The following is a 21,540-nucleotide window of genomic DNA, read 5'->3' as shown; positions in this document are numbered from 1 at the left end:
CTGGAGCCTGTGTACAATGGCAAACCATAGGGATCAGTGCTGGGTCCCTCATAATGGGTGATATTCATAATGCTGGAGAGAGAATGAGGGAGGGATGGTAAATTTGAGGATGGCACAAAGTTTGGCCGACGGTTGCCCTCTGAGTGAAAACGTTGCCCCTTGGGTCTCTTTTATATCTTTCCGCTCTCACCCTAAACCTATGCCCTCTAGTTCTGGACTCCCTGACCCCAGGGAAAAGACCTTGTCTATTTATCCTATCCATGCCCCTCATGATTTTGTAAACCTCTATCAGGTCACCCCTCAGCCTCCGACGCTCCAGGGAAAACAGACCCAGCCTGTTCAGTCTCTCCCTATAGCTCAAACTCTCCAACCCTGGCAACATCCTTGTAAATCTTTTCTGAACCCTTTCAAGTTTTACAACATACTTCTGATAGGAAGGAGACCAGATTTGCACACAATATTCCAACAGTGGTCTAACCAATGTCCTGTACAGCTGCAACACGACCTCTCAACTCCTGTACTCAATACTCTGACTGATAAAGGAAAGCAAACCAAATGCCTTCTTCACTATCCTATCTACCTGTGACTCCACTTTCAAGGAGCTATGAACCTGCACGCCAAGGTCTCTTTGTTCAGCAACACCCTCTAGGACCTTACCATTAAGTGTATAAGACCTGCTAAGTCCTGGAACATTAAGCTGCCAGTCCTGCCCATCCCTGAGCCATGTTTCCGTAATTGCTATGATATCCCAGTCCCATGTTCCTAACCATGCCCTGAGTTCATCTTCCTTCCCTGTTCGGCCCCTTGCCTTGAAATAAATGCAGTTTAATTTATTAGTCCTACCTTGTCCCTGCCTGCCCTGACTGTTTGACTCACTTCTGTTCTCAGCTGTACCCATCTCAGATCGATCTCTTTCCTCACTAACTCCCTGGGTCCCACCTTCTCCCCACTCCCCCCACCATACTAGTTTAAATCCTCTCGAGCAGCTCCAGCAAATCTCCCTGACAGTATATTAGCCCCCTTCCAATTTAGGTGCAATCCATTCTTCTTGTACAAGTCACTTCTACCCCAAAAGAGGTTCCAATGATCCAAAAATGTGAATCCTTTTCCCATACTCAAATGAATGGCAGGATACTAAAAAGCGTGGAGAGATAAGCTAGAGGAGGGTGGGGGTGGGGAGAGAGTAACATAGAGTACAATGGGTGAGAGGGGGAGGGGATGAAGGTGATAGGTCAAGGAGGAGAGGGTGGAGTGGATAGGACCCCTTGACTTGTCCGGACTTGTCCGAACTGCCTAGCTCCTTTTCCACCTATCCACTCCACCCTCTCCTCCCTGACCTATCACCTTCATCTCCTCCCCCACTCACCCATTGTACTCTATGCTACTCTCTCCCCACGAGGTAAAAACAATGACGGCAGGTGCTGGAAACCAGATTCTGGATTAGTGGTGCTGGAAGAGCACAGCAGTTCAGGCAGCATCCAATTCGCAGCAAAATCGACGTTTCGGGCAAAAGCCCTTCATCAGGAATAAAGGCAGAGAACCTGAAGCATGGAGAGATAAGCTAGAGGAGGGTGGGGGTGGGGAGAGAGTAGCATAGAGTACAATGGGTGAGTGGGGGAGGGGATGAAGGTTCTGGATTAGTGGTGCTGGAAGAGAACAGCAGTTCAGGCAGCATCCAAGTCGCTTCGAAATCGACGTTTCGGGCAAAAGCCCTTCATCAGGAATAAAGCTCTAGCTTATCTCTCCACGCTTCAGGCTCACTGCCTTTATTCCTGATGAAGGGCTCTTGCCCGAAATGTCGATTTCGCTGCTCATTGGATGCTGCCTGAACTGCTGTGCTCTTCCAGCACCACTAATCCAGAATCTGGTTTCCAGCTTCTGCAGTCATTGTTTTTACCCCAGGATACTACAAAGGTCAGGGGAACAGAAGGAACTGGAGATGCTTGTCCACAGATCCCTGAAGGTGGTAGGACAGGTAAATAAGGTAGCTAAGAAGACAAATGGGGCACCTGTGTTTATCAGTTGAAGTATCGATTGCAAGTGCATGGAGATTATGATGGAGCTATATAGAACTTTGGTTAGGCCATAGTTAGTGTACTGTGTGTAGGTCTGGTCACCACACTGTACAAAGATGTGATTGCACTAGACGGCTTGCAGAGGAGATTTACTAGGATGCTACCTGGGAAGGAGCATTTCAGCTATGGAGTGAGAATGGATAAGTTCAGGCTGTTTTCTCTGGAGCAGAGAAGGTTGAGGGGAGACCTGATAGAGCAGTATAAGATTATGAGGGGCTTAGACAAGGTGAATTGAAAGCAGCTGATCTCCTTAGTCAAGCAGGCACAATGTTAAAGGCAGGAGGTTTAGATGGCATTTGAGGAAAATCTTTCTCACCAAGTGGTTGGTGGGAATCTAGAATGCTCTGCCTGGGAGGGTAGTTAGGGCAGGAAACCTTAAAACCTTTACAAAGTACTTGGAAGAGAACGGGAAGTGTTCTCAAGCCGATGGGCCTAGTGTGGGAAAGTGGATCTACTGCAGCTAGTAGCGTATTTCTGGTAGTACAGACCCGAGGGGCTGAAGGGCCTTCTCTGTCCTGAATGATTCGAGAGGACACAGGGGAATGGGACTGAGGGAAGAGGACTTGGGGAATGTGGAATGGGACTGACAGCTAGTGTCTTTGTTGAATGGTGTTACTGATCTGGGGAGACTGCTTACCTGGAAGGGGATCAGGAGGTTCACTGACTCTCCCACCACTTTCAGCACCTTCTGTCGGAGGTTTCGAGGCAGACAGATCCTGGGCCGCTCTGAAATACGGAGGAGAATGTGTTGAAGGTAATGCTCAGCTGAAACAGCCATATTTACTCTCTGTTCCAGGCCAGAGCTTTATCCTGTTTGAGCTTTATGAGCTGATTTAAAATTTCTCCTCATCATATGAAATTTCTGAACTGATCTTGCACTGTCACGTTCCTGGTGATTCTCCCTGGTTGATACTGACAGTTAATCCTTCTCTCATATTTCTGCCATTTTACTACCACCGCCCACAGTTATGCCCTGGAATAGTTCAAGTCCAAAGCCAAATATTCTTTGGGCTTTTGAGGTGCTGATTGAACCCTGTACATATTGGAGGAACTCCATTCTCCAAACCTTTTATGGCTCATTCATTTTGGGATAATGAAGGTCCCCATAATAATCATTCTATGTTACACATTCATTTTGTCCAGAGGCTCGCTGAAGATGTTACCTAGTATAGTGACGAAACGTCTGAAAATGAACATTCCAGCTCAGCGAGCAAACCTATATCCAGAACCTCAACCTGAGCGACAAATCTTCTCAAAACTCGCTAACACATTTGTCTGCCTATTTCCTTCTCCATTTCCTTGTCTATAGATTAGGGTTTGAATCCAATCTTTTATGTGCCTACATTGTAGGCATGTACATCTATTGGGGTGTGTACCTATATTTATGCACATGTGCACATGCGTCTGTGTCTATGTTTGTGTGTGTATATATATATATCTCTGTCTATGTGCGAGTGTATGTATAATGTGTCAAGTTATGTATATGACTGTGTGAATGAGTATATATTTATTGGGAATATGGGTCTGTGTGAGTATGTGTGAAAGCACATATGTATCTGTGTGCGTGTTGTGTGTGTGTGTTTTGTGTATGCGTCCGTGTGCGTGTTTTGTGTGTGTCTGTGTGCGTGTGTAGATATGCTGTGTGTCTGTGTGGGTGTTTGTGTGTGTCTGTGTGTGTGAGACTGATACTCACGGACTATTTCCCGGATGGTGACCGGTTGGCTCAGTGAGGCTGCAGCACTCGGTCCTGCCATGTTGATGGCTCTCACTCGGAAATGCATCCTCTCCCCCGTGGGCAAGTCATGGATTAGGATTGAGTTACGATCAGTCAGTCCTTGCTGAGCAGGTACCCAGTCATTCGCTGAGGAAACAGGAAGGTGGAGGAGAAGCAGGAAGTGAAGAGAGAAACATAGAGGGATGATAGATATAGGACAGATGTCAGGGGTAGTTTCTTTACTCAGTAGTATGGGCGTGGAACGCATTGCCTGCAACAGTAGTAGACTCGCCAACTTTAAGGGCATTTGAATGATCATTGGATAAACATATGGATGAGAGTGGAATAGTGTAGGTTAGATAGGCTTCAGATTGGTTCCACAGGTCGGCACAGCATCGAGGGCCGAAGGGCCTGTACTGCGCTAGAATGTTCTATGTTCAATGTTCAATAGAGAAGTATTGACCAATGAGAGGGGGAGACAGAGGAGGCAAGAGAGGGAAAGAGAGAGGGGTGGTCAGAGACATGGAGACAGGAGTAAGGGATAAGACGGGGAGATAGGAAGGTAAGACAACTTGAGATAGTGAGTGAGATGGAGAAAATGTTTGCATGATGGATATGTAGAACAGCAAATTGTTGCTGTTCCTTTACTGAACTAGATAGGTCTCTCCCAATAATCTCCAACGGTTTCAGTGTTAGGATCTGAATTCTAGATTTTCTTTGATTTCAAATTCAACTATCTGTCATGGTGGGATTCAAACGCAGACTCCCAGAACATTACCTGGGTCTCTGGATTAACAGGCCCATGAAAATACCATGAGACCATCACCTCCTCCTTGTAAATTGAAAATGAAAGCAGCAGTAAACTGAGTTGCAGGGGGATTTGCTGTAAATGGCCATAGTACTATTGTGCAGAACCCTGTGTAAATCAGTTCCGTGTGAGCACTGAGGCAGCGATGTGATAAGTTACCATAGTGCTGTGTGTTGAGCTACTTTCGGATTAGGTCACTAGAACATACAGTGTCATTAACCAAGCAGATTCATTGTTTGCATGTCTGTGACTGTCCGCATTTGGATACTGCACAGCTCCCTTCCATCAGGAATGTCAAATCTACATCCAATCATTGTCAGGGTGTACACAGCCCCATGCAATAACATGATCTAATAGTGAACAGTGTGTGTATACAGCCTCAGAGCAGAACAACATATGTACACAGTGAACAGCTGTGTGGTCAGACACTCACATCCCTCCTTGCAATACTCCACCAGATATCCATCCAATCCAGCTGCCCCCACCTTCTCTGGAGCTCTCCACTTCAGAGAGATGGCTGTGTCACTCACATTCTCCACAGTCAGATTCGTGGGTTCACTAGTGGGCGCTGCAGGAAAGGAATCAGTTAATACTCGATTTTGGGTGGGATAGCAATGTTTCAGATTATTACAGTGGGATATCAATCTCACACACAACAAATAATCAGCTTAGACACACCAGTCAGTGTGCAGATACCTCTTTGAGAGAGAGAGAGAGAGAGAGAGACACGCACACCAGTCAGTCGGTGTGCAGATATCTCCCTGAGAGTGAGGGGACTGAGGGACATCACTCAGTGTACAGATATCTCCCTGTGAGGGAGAGGGGACTGAGAGATACCAGACAGTGTATAGATATCTCCCTGTGAGAGAGGGGGGACTGAGAGATACCAGACAGTGTAGAGATCCACCATAGAACACACCAGATGGCCTCCTTCTTTAGAGACCGCAATTTCCCTTCCCACGTGGTTAAAGATGCCCTCCAATGCATCTCGTCCACATCCCGCACCTCCGCCCTCAGACCCCACTCCTCCAACCGTAACAAGGACAGAACGCCCCTGGTGCTCACCTTCCACCCTACAAACCTTCGCATAAACCAAATCATCCGCCGACATTTCCGCCACCTCCAAAAAGACCCCACCACCAGGGATATATTTCCCTCCCCACCCCTCTCCGCCTTCCTCAAAGACCGTTCCCTCCGTGACTACCTGGTCAGGTCCACACCCCCCTACGACCCACCCTCCCATTCTGACACTTTCCCCTGCCACCGCAGGAACTGTAAAACCTGCACCCACACCTCCTCCCTCACCTCTATCCAAGGCCCGAAAGGAGCCTTCCACATCCATCAAAGTTTTACCTGCACATCCACTAATATCATTTATTGTATCCATTACTCCCGATGTGGTCTCCTCTACATTGGGGAGACTGGGCACCTCCTAGCAGAGCGCTTTAGGGAACAGCTCAGAGACACCCGCACCAATCAACCAAACCACCCCGTGGCCCAACATTTCAACTCCCCCTCCCACTCTGCCGAGGAGATGGAGGTCCTGGGCCTCCTTCACCGCCGCTCCCTCACCACCAGACGCCTGGAGGAAGAACGCCTCATCTTCCGCCTCGGAACACTTCAACCCCAGGGCATCAATGTGGACTTCAACAGCTTCCTCATTTCCCCTTCCCCACCTCATCCTAGTTTCAAACTTCCAGCCCAGTTACTGTCTCCTTGACTTGTCCGACCTGCCTATCTTCTTTTCCACCTATCCACTCCACCCTCTCCTCCTTGACCTATCACCTTCATTTCCTCCCCCACTCACCCATTGTACTCTATGCTACTCTCTCCCCACCCCCACCCTCCTCTAGCTTATCTCTCCACCCTTCAGGCTCACTGCCTTTATTCCTGATGAAGGGCTTTTGCCCGAAACGTCGATTTCGCTGCTCGTTGGATGCTGCCTGAACTGCTGTGCTCTTCCAGCACCACTAATCCAGTATTTGCTTTCCAGCATCTACAGTCATTGTTTTTACCACAGTGTAGAGATATCTCCCTGTGAGAGAGAGGGGACTGAGAGATACCAGACAGCGTAGAGATATCTCCCTGTGAGAGAGAGGGGACTGAGAGATACCAGACAGTGTAGAGATATCTCCCTGTGAGAGAGAGGGGACTGAGAGATACCAGACAGTGTATAGATATCTCCCTGTGAGAGAGAGGGGACTGAGAGACACCAGACAGTGTATTGATATCTCCCTGTGAGAGAGAGGGGACTGAGAGACACCAGACAGTGTATTGATATCTCCCTGTGAGAGAGGGGGGACTGAGAGATACCAGACAGTGTATTGATATCTCCCTGTGAGAGAGGGGGGAACTGAGAGATACCAGACAGTGTATTGATATCTCCCTGTGAGAGAGGGGGGACTGAGAGATACCAGACAGTGTATAGATATCTCCCTGTGAGAGAGAGGGGGGACTGAGAGACACCAGACAGTGTATTGATATCTCCCTGTGAGAGAGGGGGGACTGAGAGATACCAGACAGTGTATTGATATCTCCCTGTGAGAGAGAGGGGGGACTGAGAGACACCAGACAGTGTATTGATATCTCCCTGTGAGAGAGAGGGGACTGAGAGACACCAGAAAGTGTATTGATATCTCCCTGTGAGAGAGAGGGTATCGCGAGACCAATGCATTTCCAGGTCTCACTGCCTGGCCTCTCGGCAGCCTGCTCCCCCCATGTTGCTGCCCACGTCTGGCCTCCAACCCTGTCCTGGTCAGACTCTCACCAATCGGTACGAAGGGTCTGGAGGCTTGGCTGTGCCGCGACATGCCAATAGAATTGACAGCGTAGACTCTCATCTCATAGACAACCCCTTCAATCATTCGCTTTGCCTCATATGTCGTCTCCTTCCAGAGGTCAAAGTTCAGCCTCATCCACCGACAACTGTTCTTCTTCTTCCTTTCCAGCACGTACCCTGTGAAACCAAGAGAGTGAAGGGAAAAGGATAGACAGAAAGAGAGAGGTGGTCCCATCCCAGCAGTGAGGGAGGAAAAGGAGAGGGGGGACAACAGTGGGGAAGTGTTGTGGGAGACAGAGAAAGAGAGAGAGAGACAGTGAGAGAAAGAGAGAGAGAGAGACAAAGACAGACAGACAGAGAGAAACAGAGAGAGATAGATAGAGAGAGACAGTGAGAGACAGAGAGAGAGAGAGAGACAAAGACAGACAGACAGACAGACAGAGTTTGTGTCATGGAGGTTTAGAGACAGATAAACACAGACAGACAGACAGACACAGAGAAAGAGAGACAGATAGATACAGAGAAAGAGGGACGGATGGCGAGTGAGAAAGCCAGAAAGTGAGAGACACAGAGAGAGAGAGAGAGAGAGAGAGATGGAGAGACAGACAGGAATAAGCCAGTGTAAAAGGGGTAGAATAAGGACATGCCAATAGATAAAGAGATCAAGTAAACAGAGGAAGAATAGCAAGTAAGCAAAAACGGGCCGATAGAAACAGAATAGTTGCTCATGAAAGAGCATAAGAGACATAGAAATAGATAGTGGAATGATAGAAATCAAGGGGACAGAGAGAGAGAGCACAAAAGGGAGGAAGGGAGGTAAGAGAGACAGTGAGCAGAGCAAAAGAAGAAGACAGTGTATAGCTTGGTCCTGTCTTCTACTTGGCCTGCAACCTTCAGACGCAGTCTCACTCTGGATTAGTGGTGCTGGAAGAGCACAGCAGTTCAGGCAGCATCCAAGGAGCAGCAAAATCGATGTTTCGGGCAAAAGCCCTTCAGCAGGATTAGGGCTTTTGCCCGAAACGTCGATTTCGCTGCTCCTCGGATGCTGCCCGAACTGCTGTGCTCTTCCAGCACCACTCTAATCCAGACTCTGGTTTCCAGCATCTACAGCCATTGTGTTTACCCCACAGTCTCACTCTTACCCAGCACAGGTTGACCTCCATCAAATGCCGGGGGCTCCCATTGGATCGTGCAGCAGTCCTCCCCAATACTGAGTACCGACGGAGAGTCAGGGGGATCTGGGACGTCTGAGGAGAGAGTGCACAGAATCAACTGGAGGATCCCAGCTGTCAGCCTTTATTGTCTGTTTGAGGCAGTGAGAGAGGAGGGAGAGGGGGTCAGTATGAGAGGGGGCTGGTATGAAGGGGAAGTATGAGAGGGCGCAGTGTTGAGAGTGGGGGGGGCAATGTGAGGGGGGAGCAAATATGATGGGAAGTGGGAGGTGGGGGCAGTGACGAAGGGGGAGGAGTGTGTTGGGGGGGGGGGGGAGGAGTGTGAGGGGATGGGTTCTGTTGGGGTGAGAGGGTGGGCCATGAGGGGCTGATGGAGTTTGAGGGGGTGGACCGTGAGGGTTGAGAGGGTGTGTGAAGAGGAAGAGGGCTGCACGGTGGCACAGTGGTTAGCACTGCTGCCTCACAGCGCCAGGGACCCGGGTTCAATTCCCGTCTCAGGCGACTGTCTGTGTGGAGTTTGCACATTCTCCCCGTGTCTGTGTGGGTTTCCTCCGGGTGCTCCGGTTTCCTCCCACAGTCTAAAGATGTGCAGGTCAGGTGAATTGGCCATGCTAAATTGCCCAGAGTGTTAGGTGAAGGGGTAAGTGTATGGGTCTGGGTGGGTTGCGCTTCGGTGGGTCGGTGTGGACTTGTTGGGCCGAAGGGCCTGTTTCCACACTGTAAGTAATCTAATCTAATCTAATCTAATCTAATCTAACCATTCTCTCAGACAGCAGGATCTCTCTGTTACTGAGCTGTGTGTCTGCACCAGGTAATGTGGGTGGTTAGTATTTGTCAGACATGAGTTGGGGGTTTGGGACTAGGCTGTCAACACAGGAACCTGTCTCTATTGGATCCTATCACGATCGGTAACAATCTCACAATTCCAGTGAATATTAATTTTCTACGCACGTTAAGGTCTCTCATGGATCACGAACAGATTTCTAATTTTCCAGTGAATAAAATTCAGGGAGGAAAAAAGTTTTGAACAAAAGCTATTTCCACTTGTAGTTTGTTTTGCAGCAGCATAACTGTATATATTACAGTAAAAATAGTTCTATTTTCTGGGAATTATGGGACGACAAGCTATCTGTGCCTAATGAGGTAGCACTGCTGCCTCACAGCGCCAGAGACCCGGGTTCAATTCCCGTCTCAGGCGACTGACTGTGTGGAATTTGCATGTTCTCCCCGTGTCTGCGTGGGTTTCCTCCCACAGTCCAAAAATGTGCAGGTCAGGTGAATTGGCCATGCTAAATTGCCCGTAGTGTTAGGGGCAGGGGTAAATGTAGGGGAATGGGTCTGGGTGGGTTGCGCTTCGGCAGGTCGGTGTGGACGTGTTGGGCCGAAGGGCCTGTTTCCGCACTGTAAGTAATCTAATCTACCTCATGAACAGATGGTGGTGATCTGTCTTCTTGAACCGCCACAATGCTGTTGGAGAAGGAATTCAAGGATTTTGACCTAGCAACAGTGACAGCAGTATGTTCTGACCTTTGGGAAAATTAGGATGACATGCTGAGGATTCACACACCACCATATGGTATGGGCTGTCAGAGCTTGAGGAAGCTGGGACTTTGGAATTTAATAGCATGTCTGTAAGTAACACACTGGTCTTCACTCTGTCTCCTAATGTTGTTCACTCTCCTCATTCCTTACTTCCCTCTCCTGCCCGTTCCCTCCTCCAAGCTCTCACTCCTGGCTGTTCTCCTCCAACGGTTATGGCCCAACCCATCAGATTATCAACAATCTCTGTGATCATCTCCAGGCTTGCACATCTCTCCAAGATCCCTGTCCTCTTCCTACACTGCTCTCTTTCACCTTCCTGATTTTAATTGCTACACTGTCTGTAGCTATGCCATCAGTTGCTTGGGCCTTCAGCTCTGGAACTCCCTCTCTCAACTCTTCCAGGGTCTACCTTGCCTCCCTCAGGGACCTGGCTTTTAATCAGCTGACCCTAACACCCCCTTATGTGGTTCAGTCATGTAGCTTGACAGCGGCTTTTGGGATGATGCGTTTGTGTGAGGGAGAGTTCCGTTATCAGGAACTGGTCTGAGTACTGCACTCAGTGATGAACCCAATCACCTTACATTAATGTGATAACAATTTGGCCATTTGGATTTTAAAATTTATGTAAAATAGATCTGTGTAAAAGACACCAATTCCAAGAAGGCATGTGATTTAAGTGTCCAATGTCTGTGGGGTTAATGGCTGAAGTTTAAGAACACGCACCAGCTTTCTTTGAATTCTATCCCGAACCAGTTTCAGTTCACCCTAGTAATAAGGAAGGGTAGTTTGTGCAAACTAATTTGGTTCAAGCTGTGAGAGTGGTGATCAAGCTATAAAAACTGGAAAGGGGTCTCTCATTCATCAAACCTGCAAAAGACTCAGTTAAGTAAGAAGTTAAAGAGTGAAGGTAAGAGTGACCCTGTAATGGTCGCCACATTTACAGGAAAGATATGGAGCTTTGGAGAGGGCGCAGAAGAGAATTACCAGCATGCTGCCTGGATTAGAAGGTATTAGAGATTAGAAAAACCTGGCTTGTCTTCTCTGGAGTGGCAGAGGCTATGGAGAGATTTGAAAGAAGTCAATAAGATTGTGAGATGCATAGATAGGGTTGATGGTCAGAATCTTTTTCCCAGAGATGAAATGTCTAAAACTAGGGGGCACACGTTCAAGATGAGAAGCGGAAAGTTCAAAGGAGATGTGAGGGGAAAGGTTTTTGACACAGAGAGTGGTAGGAGTATGGAACACACTGTCAGGGATGGTGGTAGAGGCAGATACAATAGGGGTGTTTAAGGGAATGTGCAAGGGAAGAAGGGATTATGGACCAAGGGCAGGCAGAAAAGATTAGTTTAACTTGGCATCATGTTCGGCACAACATAGTGGGTGAAATGGCCCACTCTGCGCTGTACTGTACAATGTACACTCCACTTAGAATGAGTATCTGCAAAGAATGTTGCTGGGGTAAAGGTTGAAACTTTGTTTTACTGTTTTTTGTTTAGATCTTTCGAAACTGTTGTAAATCTATATATGACTTACTTTTTATTTCTTTTATCTATCAAGCCAGGTTTCACTTTGGGATCTGGCTCATCCAATGAAACATTAACATGATAACATCATCCAATGACTGCCTCCAGGCTATGGTTCAAGTCTCACGTACTCACCAACTACTTTGACAGTGATATCGGCTCGATCTTCCCCTGCTGGGTTCTTCACTAGGACAGTGTAGACACCCTGATCACACCTCTCTGCTCCCTCCATGATGAATACACAGTGGTCAGGGTATTTCTCAATGTGGACACGTCCATCAAGCTCTGTGATCACCTGTCCATGGCAACACAGTCAGAGTTACACCCCGACTAGCACTTGCATTGAGACCCATCTCGGACCTTCACTCGAAGCTACCCATCATCCTTGCGTTGGTGCCTACAACAGCATCCCATCTTATGGAGTTCACTAGGCTAAACCAACCAGCTTACTTTGAGGATAGAGCGATGATGGTCCAGTCATCGGGCGCTTGTGGTTCTTGAGCGGTAACCTCACATAACATTCAGAGATTAATTATGAACACGTCAATTCTCACCTCTATCCCCAGTACCTCAACATGGTGATAAGGGATTGCCAGTGAGTGGGGCAAGAAAGAACGTGGAATCCAAGGCAAAGTGACGGGTTGGATCCAAATTTGGCTCATTGGAGGAAGCAAAGAAGAATGTTTGATGGCGTTTTTGTGATTGGGAGTCTGTTTCCAGTGGGGTTCCATAGGGCTCAGTACTGGATCAGTACTCTTCTGTTTGTGGTATGTGTTAATGATTTGCACTTAAATGTAGGAGTATGATGAAGAAGCTCATAGAGGATTTAAAAATAGGGTACATGATTGACATTAAAGAAAACTGTAGACTGCAGGAAATACAAATGGAGTTGCCAGGTAAGTGGCAAAAGAGTAAATGTGATTCAGTTACGGTACAAATATCTATTGTGGTTATAGTGAAGAGTGTACTTTACAATACAATAATGTTTTGTACATAGTATTTTCGAGTACACTGAATGACACTATAATATATGTACAACAGGTATTACTGCACACTCAGTACACAGTAAAACATTGGTAGCATGGGTACACTGCATTCATGTGTACAATGTGTGTACAGTATACATCACTGTGTAACAGGTATTGCTGTGTACACTGTTTATGACTGTGTGTGGCATGTAGATATCTGTGTGCCATATATATTGCTGTCAGTGAGTGTGTGTAGTGCAGTGTATATCACTGTGTGTGCGTGCGTGTGTGTGTGTAGGAGGACGGGCTATAGTCTATCATCAACCGACTTGGAATTTAGATTCTGATTCTCCAACGTCTACCCCATTGGGAGATCCACAACCTCCCCCCCACACCCCCCCAACCCCTCGCACCCCCCCCCCCCCCCCCCCCCCCCCCCCCCACTCCCTCCCTGGTCTCACCTGGTTAGCTTTAGTCCAGATGACGGTAGGGACTGGGTCTCCAGTGATGGGCACATCTAGCCGGAGCTTGTTCCCAGCCACAACAATGATGGTGGCATCAGGAATTCTGCCCAAACAGTCCAGGTGGATTTTGGGGGGATCTGCGGAGTGCAGAAACATATTGTTTTAAAATTCTACAGGACCCTCATCCCCATCCCTGCAGCTCCTCTATCGCCATCCTTAACCCCAGCCTCTCAGATCCCCCATCCCACAGCCCCACAGCTACCCCATCCCCATCCCCACAGCTCCCCCATCCCACAGCCCCACAGCTTCCCCATCCCACAGCCCCACAGCTCCCCCATCCCACAGCCCCACAGCTCCCCCATCCCCTATCCTCACAGCTCCCCCATCCCCAGTCTCATAGCTCCCCCATCCCCAGACCCACAGCTCCCCCATCCCCCATCCCCACAGCTTCCCATCCCACAGCCCCACAGCTCCCCCATCCCCATCCCCACAGCTCCCCCATCTCACAGCCCCACAGCTCCCCCATCTCACAGCCCCACAGCTCCCCCATCCCCACAGTTCCCCATCCCACCGCCCCACAGCTCCCCCATCCCCAGTCCCACAGCTCCCCCATCCCCAGTCCCACAGCTCCCCCATCCCCTATCCTCACAGCTCCCCCATCCCCTATCCTCACAGCTCCCCCATCCCCAGTCCCACAGCTCCCCTATCCCCTATCCCCACAGCTCCCCCATCCCCTATCCTCACAGCTCCCCCATCCCCTATCCTCACAGCTCCCCCATCCCCAGTCCCACAGCTCCCCCATCCCCTATCCCCACAGCTCCCCCACCTCATCCCCACAGCTCCCCTACCCCCATCCCCGCACTATCATGTATTGAATACAATGTTCATACCTTGCCGGGGTACGTAGTCAATTTTAACCTCTGGTGTGATGAACAGAGAAAGAGAAAGGGGAAAGAGAATAAAACAATTTAAAATTAAGTAATAAGAAAAACTCTGTTCACTTAGAAATTTTCACACACCCCTTGACACAGCAGACCAAGTATAGGTCTATGAATGGCCGATGTCAGAAGGATTTATAAATTAACTTGGAAACACAGGATCATGAAAGGAGGAGTCATACCCAGAACTCCTAGTTCCAAGGCAGAGACACTACCCACTGCCTCACAGGTCTCTCTTGATCTGATACATAGATACTTTCTGAATCATCCTGCTCAGAGATGTTAGTATACACCTCTTGAGCAGATATGACTGTAACCCAAACCTCCTGGTCAGAGGTAAGGACACTACCACTGAGCTACATAATCACCTTATCTGCAGAAAGGTACAGATGGAACAGTACAGCACAGTACAGGCCCTTCGGCCCTCGATGTTGTGCGTGTGTTTATCCTACCCTAAGAGCAAACTAACCTACATACCCTTCATTTTACTGTCATCCGTGTGCCTATCCAAGAGTCGCTTAAATGTCCCTAATGTCTCTGACTCTACGACCATCAGTGGCAGTGCATTCCACACTCCCACCACTGCTGAAAAATGTGTTGCTGGAAAAGTGCAGCAGGTCAGGCAGCATCCAAGGAGCAGGAGAATCGACGTTGCCTGACCTGCTGCGCTTTTCCAGCAACACATTTTTCAGCTCTGATCTAAAGCATCTGCAGTCCTCACTTTCTCCTACACTCCCACCACTCTCTGTACAAAGAACCTACCTCTGACATCTCCCCGAAACCTTCCTCCAATCACCTCAGAATTATGCCCCCTCATGATAGCCATTTCCGCCCTGGGAAAAGGTCTCTGCCTATCCACTCTATCTATGCCTCTCATCATCTTGTGCACATCTGTCAAGTCACGTCTTATCCTTCTTTGCTCCAATGAGAAAAACCCCGACTAGGAGAAAATGAGGACTGCAGATGCTGGAGATCAGAGTCGAAGAGTGTGTTGCTGGAAAAGCTCAGCAGGTCAGGCAGCATCCAAGGAGCAGGAGAGTCAACATTTTGGGACATTCCTGATGAAAGGCCTATGTCCAAAATGTCCATTCTCCCACCCCTCAGACTGGCTGTGCTTTTCCAGCACCACACACTCTGACCCTAGCTCCCTCAACCTCTCTTCATAAGACATGCCCTCCAGTCCAGACAGCATTCTGGTAAACCTCCTCTGCACCCTCTCTATAGCTTCCACATCCTTTCTATAATGAGGTGATGAGAATTAAACACAACAGCTTAGAGGAAAATGACACATGTCAAACAGACATTGTCAACCCAAGTTGATTAATTCTAAAGCCCAACTTCACCCCAATTAGTTTGTTAAAGGGCAATTGATGAGGAAACCCATTTAGTATGATTTGATTAACTCCCCAGTTGAGATCTCAAAATCAAGCAATAAAGCTAGTAAACAGTTTGGAATCATGAGGATCGAGCTGATACCATTCGACCCCCTGGTAAGACTAGCACTGTCAGTGGATATCCTTCATTCCAATGCAATTGCAATACACCCAGTTACTCAGGATTCGTTGCACTGACAAATTTCCCGAAATCCATCTGATTCAGTTGCTTACCCAGGAAGTTCAGCTTGGCTGAGAGGTTGAAGGCAAAGCCATCAGGTACAAAGGTGTAATCACCTTCATCCTCAGGTCTCACATTGTCAATCACTAGTTTGTGGATTCTGAGGAATGCAAACAGAACAGAGTGAGAGTCTGGTAATGATACAGCAATACTGCAAACCTATGGGAAAACGGAGAAGCAAAGGAGGAGTCTTGGTGATTCAGGATGAAAGAATAAGGAGAGGGGAAAAATGAGAAGGAAACAAGGTAATATGTTATTTATGGGTAGCCATGATGTGAAGGTGCCAGTGTTAGACTGGGGTGGACAAAGTTAAAAATCACACAACACCAAGTTACAGTCCAACAGGTTTCTTTGGAAGCACTAGCTTTTGGGGCACTGCTCCTTCGTCAGGTGTTGTGTGGTTTTTAAACTTCATTTATGGGTGGAATTAAGAAATAAAAAGTAGACTTTAAGACTAATGTGTAGGAGTTATTTTCCTGAAGAAAAGCTCATGCCCGAAACGTCGATTCTCCTGCTCCTTGGATGCTGCCTGACCTGCTGCGCTTTTCCAGCAACAGTTTCAGCTTTGATCTCCAGCATCTGCAGTCCTCACTTTCTCCTGGCATATTTTTAAGGAAAAGAAAGATTTAAAGGGACCAAAGGGGCAAATTTTTTTACACAGAGGATGGTTTGTATGTGGAATGAACTGCCAGAGGAAGTGGCAGATGCAGGTGCAGTTACAGTTAAAAGACATTTAGGCAGGTCCATAAATAGGAAAGGTTTCGAGGGATATGGGCCAAACGTAGGTAAATGGGACTAGTTTTGTTTGGGTCTGTTTCCATGCTGCTTGACTCTCTGACCAGATGGAATACACCCGAGGATTTTAATGGAAGTGGGAATGGGAACTACAAAGGCACTGGTCATAAGCTTTCAATCTTCCCAAAACTCACGGGAGGTGCCAGAGGACAGGAGAAGTATAAACATTAAACCCTTGTTCAAGAAAGGTTGTAAGGATAAACTCAGTAATTATAGATTAGTCTGTTTTCTTCAATGGTAGATAATCCTCCAGAAACAAGATCTGAGGGCAAAATTTAATGATGCCAAACCCACAAGACCAGACACCAGATATCGATGCCAGCCACTCTTGATCTGAGCTCTTGACATAGTCACAATGGTTTACCTGCCAATGTGTGTGATTTGCATTCTGTTATTGGGAATGACCTCCACATCATTCTTAAACCAGGTCCCTTTGACCTTCTCATCAGACACCTCACACTTGAAGACGGCCTGTTCCTCAGCCTTCACCGTCAAATCTGCAATGTCCTGATAAACTTCCAGCTGTTTCTCTGCAGGGACAGGAGAACACATGAGAGTATAACCAAGTGGTGTTCATTCAGACATACCACAAAGATCAGTGGTCCCAGCGTTGATCTTACAGGAGCACCAATGTATCCTTTCCTGCAGTCTGAAAATAAATCCTTCACCCCAAAACTCCGAGCCCATAGTTCATCCAGAATCCCTGCTGCTACAATCCCTTTAATCCCATGGCTTTAATTTGTGAACAAGTCTGCCGTGAACTTACAAGGAAGGTTACAGCACCTGGCATGTCACCACCCTTATTGTCCTCACTCAGCTCAGAGGGTATCCATCTGCAATGGTTCATTTTTGATGACCGCAGATCTTACACATCTCTCAAGTTGATCCATTTTTACCAGCTCCAATATGTCCCCTTCATTATATCATTTTATCAGCTCCCCTTCATGTCCCCTTCCTCCAATAATGGAATGATGTGGTTTAGATGGGCATCAGGTTATTTTCACAGGTCAGCACAACATCGAGGGCTGAAGGGCCTGTACTGCACCGTAATGTTCTATGTTCTATTTGGGAAACATCCCCTTTTCCAGTGAAGATGGATGCAAGGGACTCACTTCCTGTAGGGCTACTTCCTCTGGCTCCACAACAATATCTCTAAGCCCATCTCACCCTCCTCCAAATACCTTAAATATATTAAATGACCTCTCTGCTCCCCATTATGTGAGCCACTAATCTACCTCAGACATTTTCCCCTTTGTTAGGCCTCCTTTGTACATTCTCCATTCAGCTTGGTTACTATAACGAAGCTAGTGATTTGCAGAAATCTCTTCTTGTTCTCATTTTAAACTTTCTGGCAGCGAAATCCAACTCTTCACCATCCTGTGCCCAAGTGTCATTGTTCTTCTGGAGAGGCCTCAGTCAGTCATGTTTGGTGTTAGCTGGGCTGGATGCCATTTTTGGCTCTGATGTTCATCTTCATGCAGTGGGGTCATAGCCGGAAGCACGTAGTTCAGGAGACTGGTCATTCTGGAGTTCCACCTGCTCCAGCTCTGAACCTTACGTGGCTGAACAAGCATTCAGCAGTTACACGGACCCTATTACACACCCAAAGTATTTATGTACTTACTTAAACAACTTTCCTGAGCATTGCAGAAATCAGAACAGGAAAAGGCCATTCAGCCCTGTGAGCCCACTCTACCATTCAATGGAGACCACGGCTCACCTTCTCCCTCTGCACCATTTCCCTGTACTATCCCCATATCCGCTGAGATCAATTGCCATTGGACTTGAACACACTTAGTGACACATCCTCCACAGGCCTCTGGGGCAAAGGGTGCAAGGATTCAGTCCCTATCTGAGGGAAGACAGTCCTCCTCATTTTAATCCAAAATAGCTCGCCCCTCATTTTGAACCTCTGTCCCCAGATCCTAGGTCCCCCTCCTCCATTCTCTTCAGTCAGGAGGAAACATTTTTCCTATATCTACCCTGTCGAGCCCTGTTAGGATTTTATAAGCTTCAATGAAATCACAACCCATTCTTCAAAGCACTAGAGAATACAGGGCCAGTGTCCCATCATAAGTCAATCTCACCATCCCAGAAACGTGCTACTGCCTTTTGCTGTGATGGTGGAATTGTTTCATGGTTTCTAGCATTGTTTAAAGTCACTGAAGTCTACTGAAAGGAGTGGTGTAACACGTCCAGACTTAAAGGATTTCCTCAACAAACCAGGCAGATGTGCAGTTACCGGAGTGAAAGAGTGTTGCTGGAGAACCTTCCAGACCAGGAGTGTTTGGTTAAAACTCTGCAGATCAGTAAAAGACTGAGAAAGTCTAAGCTCTCACTTGTGTGAGTGGTTAAGAGAAAAGACTTCACAGCTCACAGGACTGGCACTCAGAAGAAGCTATGAAGTCAAACTGACAGTTTTGATAGTGAAGGAATTTCTTTGTCATTAATCAACATGCAAAGTGATGGTGTTGGACGGGAGATTTTGATTTTCCGTATTTTCAAATCTTCCAATCTTTGATAGCTTGGTTCGTTTTATGTTATTTTTTTTTGTTAAAAGCAAAACTGCAGATCGATGTGCTTGCACTTTAGTGAGAGACCTTCAGTTAAATTTAATGAGAAGATCCGTCAAGCTAAATTTCATTCTGGGATCTAACTTGTCCAGTCATACTATCAGCTGGAATTATAATAATGTGAGATTTAGATTGTTATGAGATGTAGGATCTGAATGTCAGATTTGGAGTCTGATTAATATTTTGTTGTTTGGTTGAGTTGTGATTGTATTGACTAGTGTGTGAGGTTTAATAAGTGGGTCACTTGAAGATGCATTAACTGACCTTGCAAGATCATTAAATGTCTTGTGGCACTGCATCTAGGTCTTCAGGAAACCTTGTAATCACCTCCACCCTTGTCTTGGCCTCAGGTTAAAGTTCATTCTCAGACTGAACTCCAGCACCAATTCCAGTCCAAATTCACTTCGCCTCTCCAAGGTGTGGATGAAGTTTAATAAGTGTCGGCTTGTTTGCGTACAGTTCTGGTCGCTGCACTATCGAAAGGATGTGGATGCTTTGGAAAAAACTTTGCAGAGGAAGTTCACCAGGATGTTGCCTGGTATGGAGGGTGCTAGCTATGAGGAGAGGTTGAGTAGATTAGGATGATTTTCATCAGAAAATGGAGGTTGAGAGGGGATTTGATTGAGGTCTACAAAATCATGAGAGGTATAGACAGGGTGGATATCAAGAAATGTTTTCCCAGAGTGGGGAACTCAATTACTAGGGGTCACAAGTTCAAAGTGAGCTGAAAACTTTAAGGAAGATATGCAGGGAAAGTTCTTTGCACAGAGGGTGGTGGCGGCTTGGAATATGGTGCCAGCAGAGGTGGTAGAGACGGGCATGATAGCGTCATTTAAGATATATCTGGACAGATACATGAATGGGCAGGGAGCAGACGGATACAGATCCTTAGAAAATAGGCGACAGGTTTAGTTAGCGGATCTGGATCAGCGCAGGCTTGGAGGGCCGAAGGGCCTGTTCCTGTGCTGTAATCTTCTTTGTTCTTTGTTTGGAGTTGTGCTTGCACTCGGTGTATTGTCTCCACTAGAGGCTATGGGTTAATTCTATAGCATGATGCCACTCCTGCTTCTGGGTGTTAGAGGATATTTTGGCTTACTTATTCAGAAAATCCCATTTTTGGAATCCTTCCCCGTGGTCACTGTCAGAACGTGCGTTCCTTACCTCATCTTTGTTGCTTTGAAGGTTTTGTTTGATTCCAGTTTTACCTAACAATCCTCAATTCCAGCTCTCCTTCACTGAAAAAGAGTTTCACATTTCAGTGTCGGTTTTCCCTGAGGGGAAAGGGAGCCCATGCTCAAACCACAGGGCCTCTTTTTTTTCCACAGAACTATTATGGCCATTCAGCCCATTCTTCCTGCTCTGGCTCTTCAAATGAACGTCATCACCTTGTGCCAATCTCCTGGCTTTTTTCCACTCCCTTACGCACTATTTTCATCCAAGTAAACATCCAATACCCTGTTGAAATGACTCAGTTAAAACCTGCCTCCACCACATCTTCAGCTAGTGTATTGAAGACCCTAACTCCTTACTGAATGAAAAATCCTCTTTCACATCGCTCTTGCTTTTTTTGCACATCATTTTAAATTTATGGGAGAAAGGGAGGACTGCAAATGTTGGAGATCAGAGCTGAGAGTATGGCGCTGGAAAAGCACAACCAGTCAGGCAGCATCCAAGGAGCAGAGAATCAACATTTCGGACATAAGCTCTTCATCAGGAATGTGGTGGGGGCCCAGGGGTGCTGAGAGATAAATGGGAGGAGGGGTGGGGCTGGAGGGACGGTAGCTGGGAATGTGGTAGGTAGATGAAGGTGGGGGTTGATGGCGATAGGTCAGAGCAGAGGGTGGAGCGGATAGGTGGGAAGGAAGATGGGCAGTTCAAGAGGGTGGTGCCGAGTTGGAAGGTTGGATCTGGGATAAGATGGGGGGAGGGGAGATGAGGAAACTAGTGAAAACCACATTGATCCCATACGTTTGGAGGGTCCCAAGGTAGAAGAGGAGGCATTCTTCCAACAGGTGTCGGGTGGCTAGGATTTGGCAGTGGATAAGACCCAGGTGGAGTGGGAGGGAGGGTTGAAGTGGTCGGCCACAGGGTGGTGCATTTGTCCCAGAGATGTTCCCTGAAATGTTCTGCAAGTTGCTGTCCTGTCTCCCCAATGTAGAGGAGACCACATTGAGAGCAACAGACACAGTAGATGAGGTGTTTGGGTGTGCAGGATATGGAAGGATCCTTTGGGGCCTTGGATGGAGGTGAGGGGGGAAGGTGCTGGGAGCGGAGGGTGGTTTGGTGGGGGCATTGACCTAACGAGGGAGTCACGGAGGAAATAATCTCTGCAGAACACTGATAGGGGTGGGGAGGGAAATATATCCCTGGTGGTGGGGTCTGTTTGTAGGTGGTGGAAATGGCAGAGGATAATATGTTGTATCTGGAGATTAGTGGGTGAAAGGTGAGAGCCAGGAAGTGGGGGGGGGAGGGGGGGGGGGTTCTGTCATGTCGTTGTTGCATCTGGAGGGGTGGGGTTCAACGACAGAGGTGCGGGAAATGGAAGAGAGGCACTAGAGGGCATTGTTGATCATGG

At 47.5% G+C, this 21,540-nt stretch overlaps 1 protein-coding gene across 1 annotated transcript in view; it reads right to left on the bottom strand.

The window, feature by feature from the left end:
• LOC140493459 (myosin-binding protein C, cardiac-type-like) overlaps positions 1–21,540 on the bottom strand; it is an 80,694-nt gene that overhangs the window by 22,597 nt on the left and 36,557 nt on the right. The window contains 10 exon segments of the mRNA XM_072591904.1: positions 2,713–2,801; positions 3,769–3,936; positions 5,031–5,165; positions 7,365–7,553; positions 8,519–8,623; positions 11,749–11,908; positions 13,043–13,182; positions 13,936–13,965; positions 15,591–15,697; positions 16,757–16,922. Of these exon segments, the coding sequence (XP_072448005.1) occupies positions 2,713–2,801; positions 3,769–3,936; positions 5,031–5,165; positions 7,365–7,553; positions 8,519–8,623; positions 11,749–11,908; positions 13,043–13,182; positions 13,936–13,965; positions 15,591–15,697; positions 16,757–16,922 (1,289 nt within the window).

The sequence above is a fragment of the Chiloscyllium punctatum genome, chromosome 22 (assembly GCF_047496795.1).
Source record: "Chiloscyllium punctatum isolate Juve2018m chromosome 22, sChiPun1.3, whole genome shotgun sequence".
Lineage (NCBI taxonomy): Eukaryota > Metazoa > Chordata > Chondrichthyes > Orectolobiformes > Hemiscylliidae > Chiloscyllium > Chiloscyllium punctatum.
Note: the sequence above shows the minus strand (reverse complement) of the source record. Positions and strands in the feature narration are given on the sequence as shown.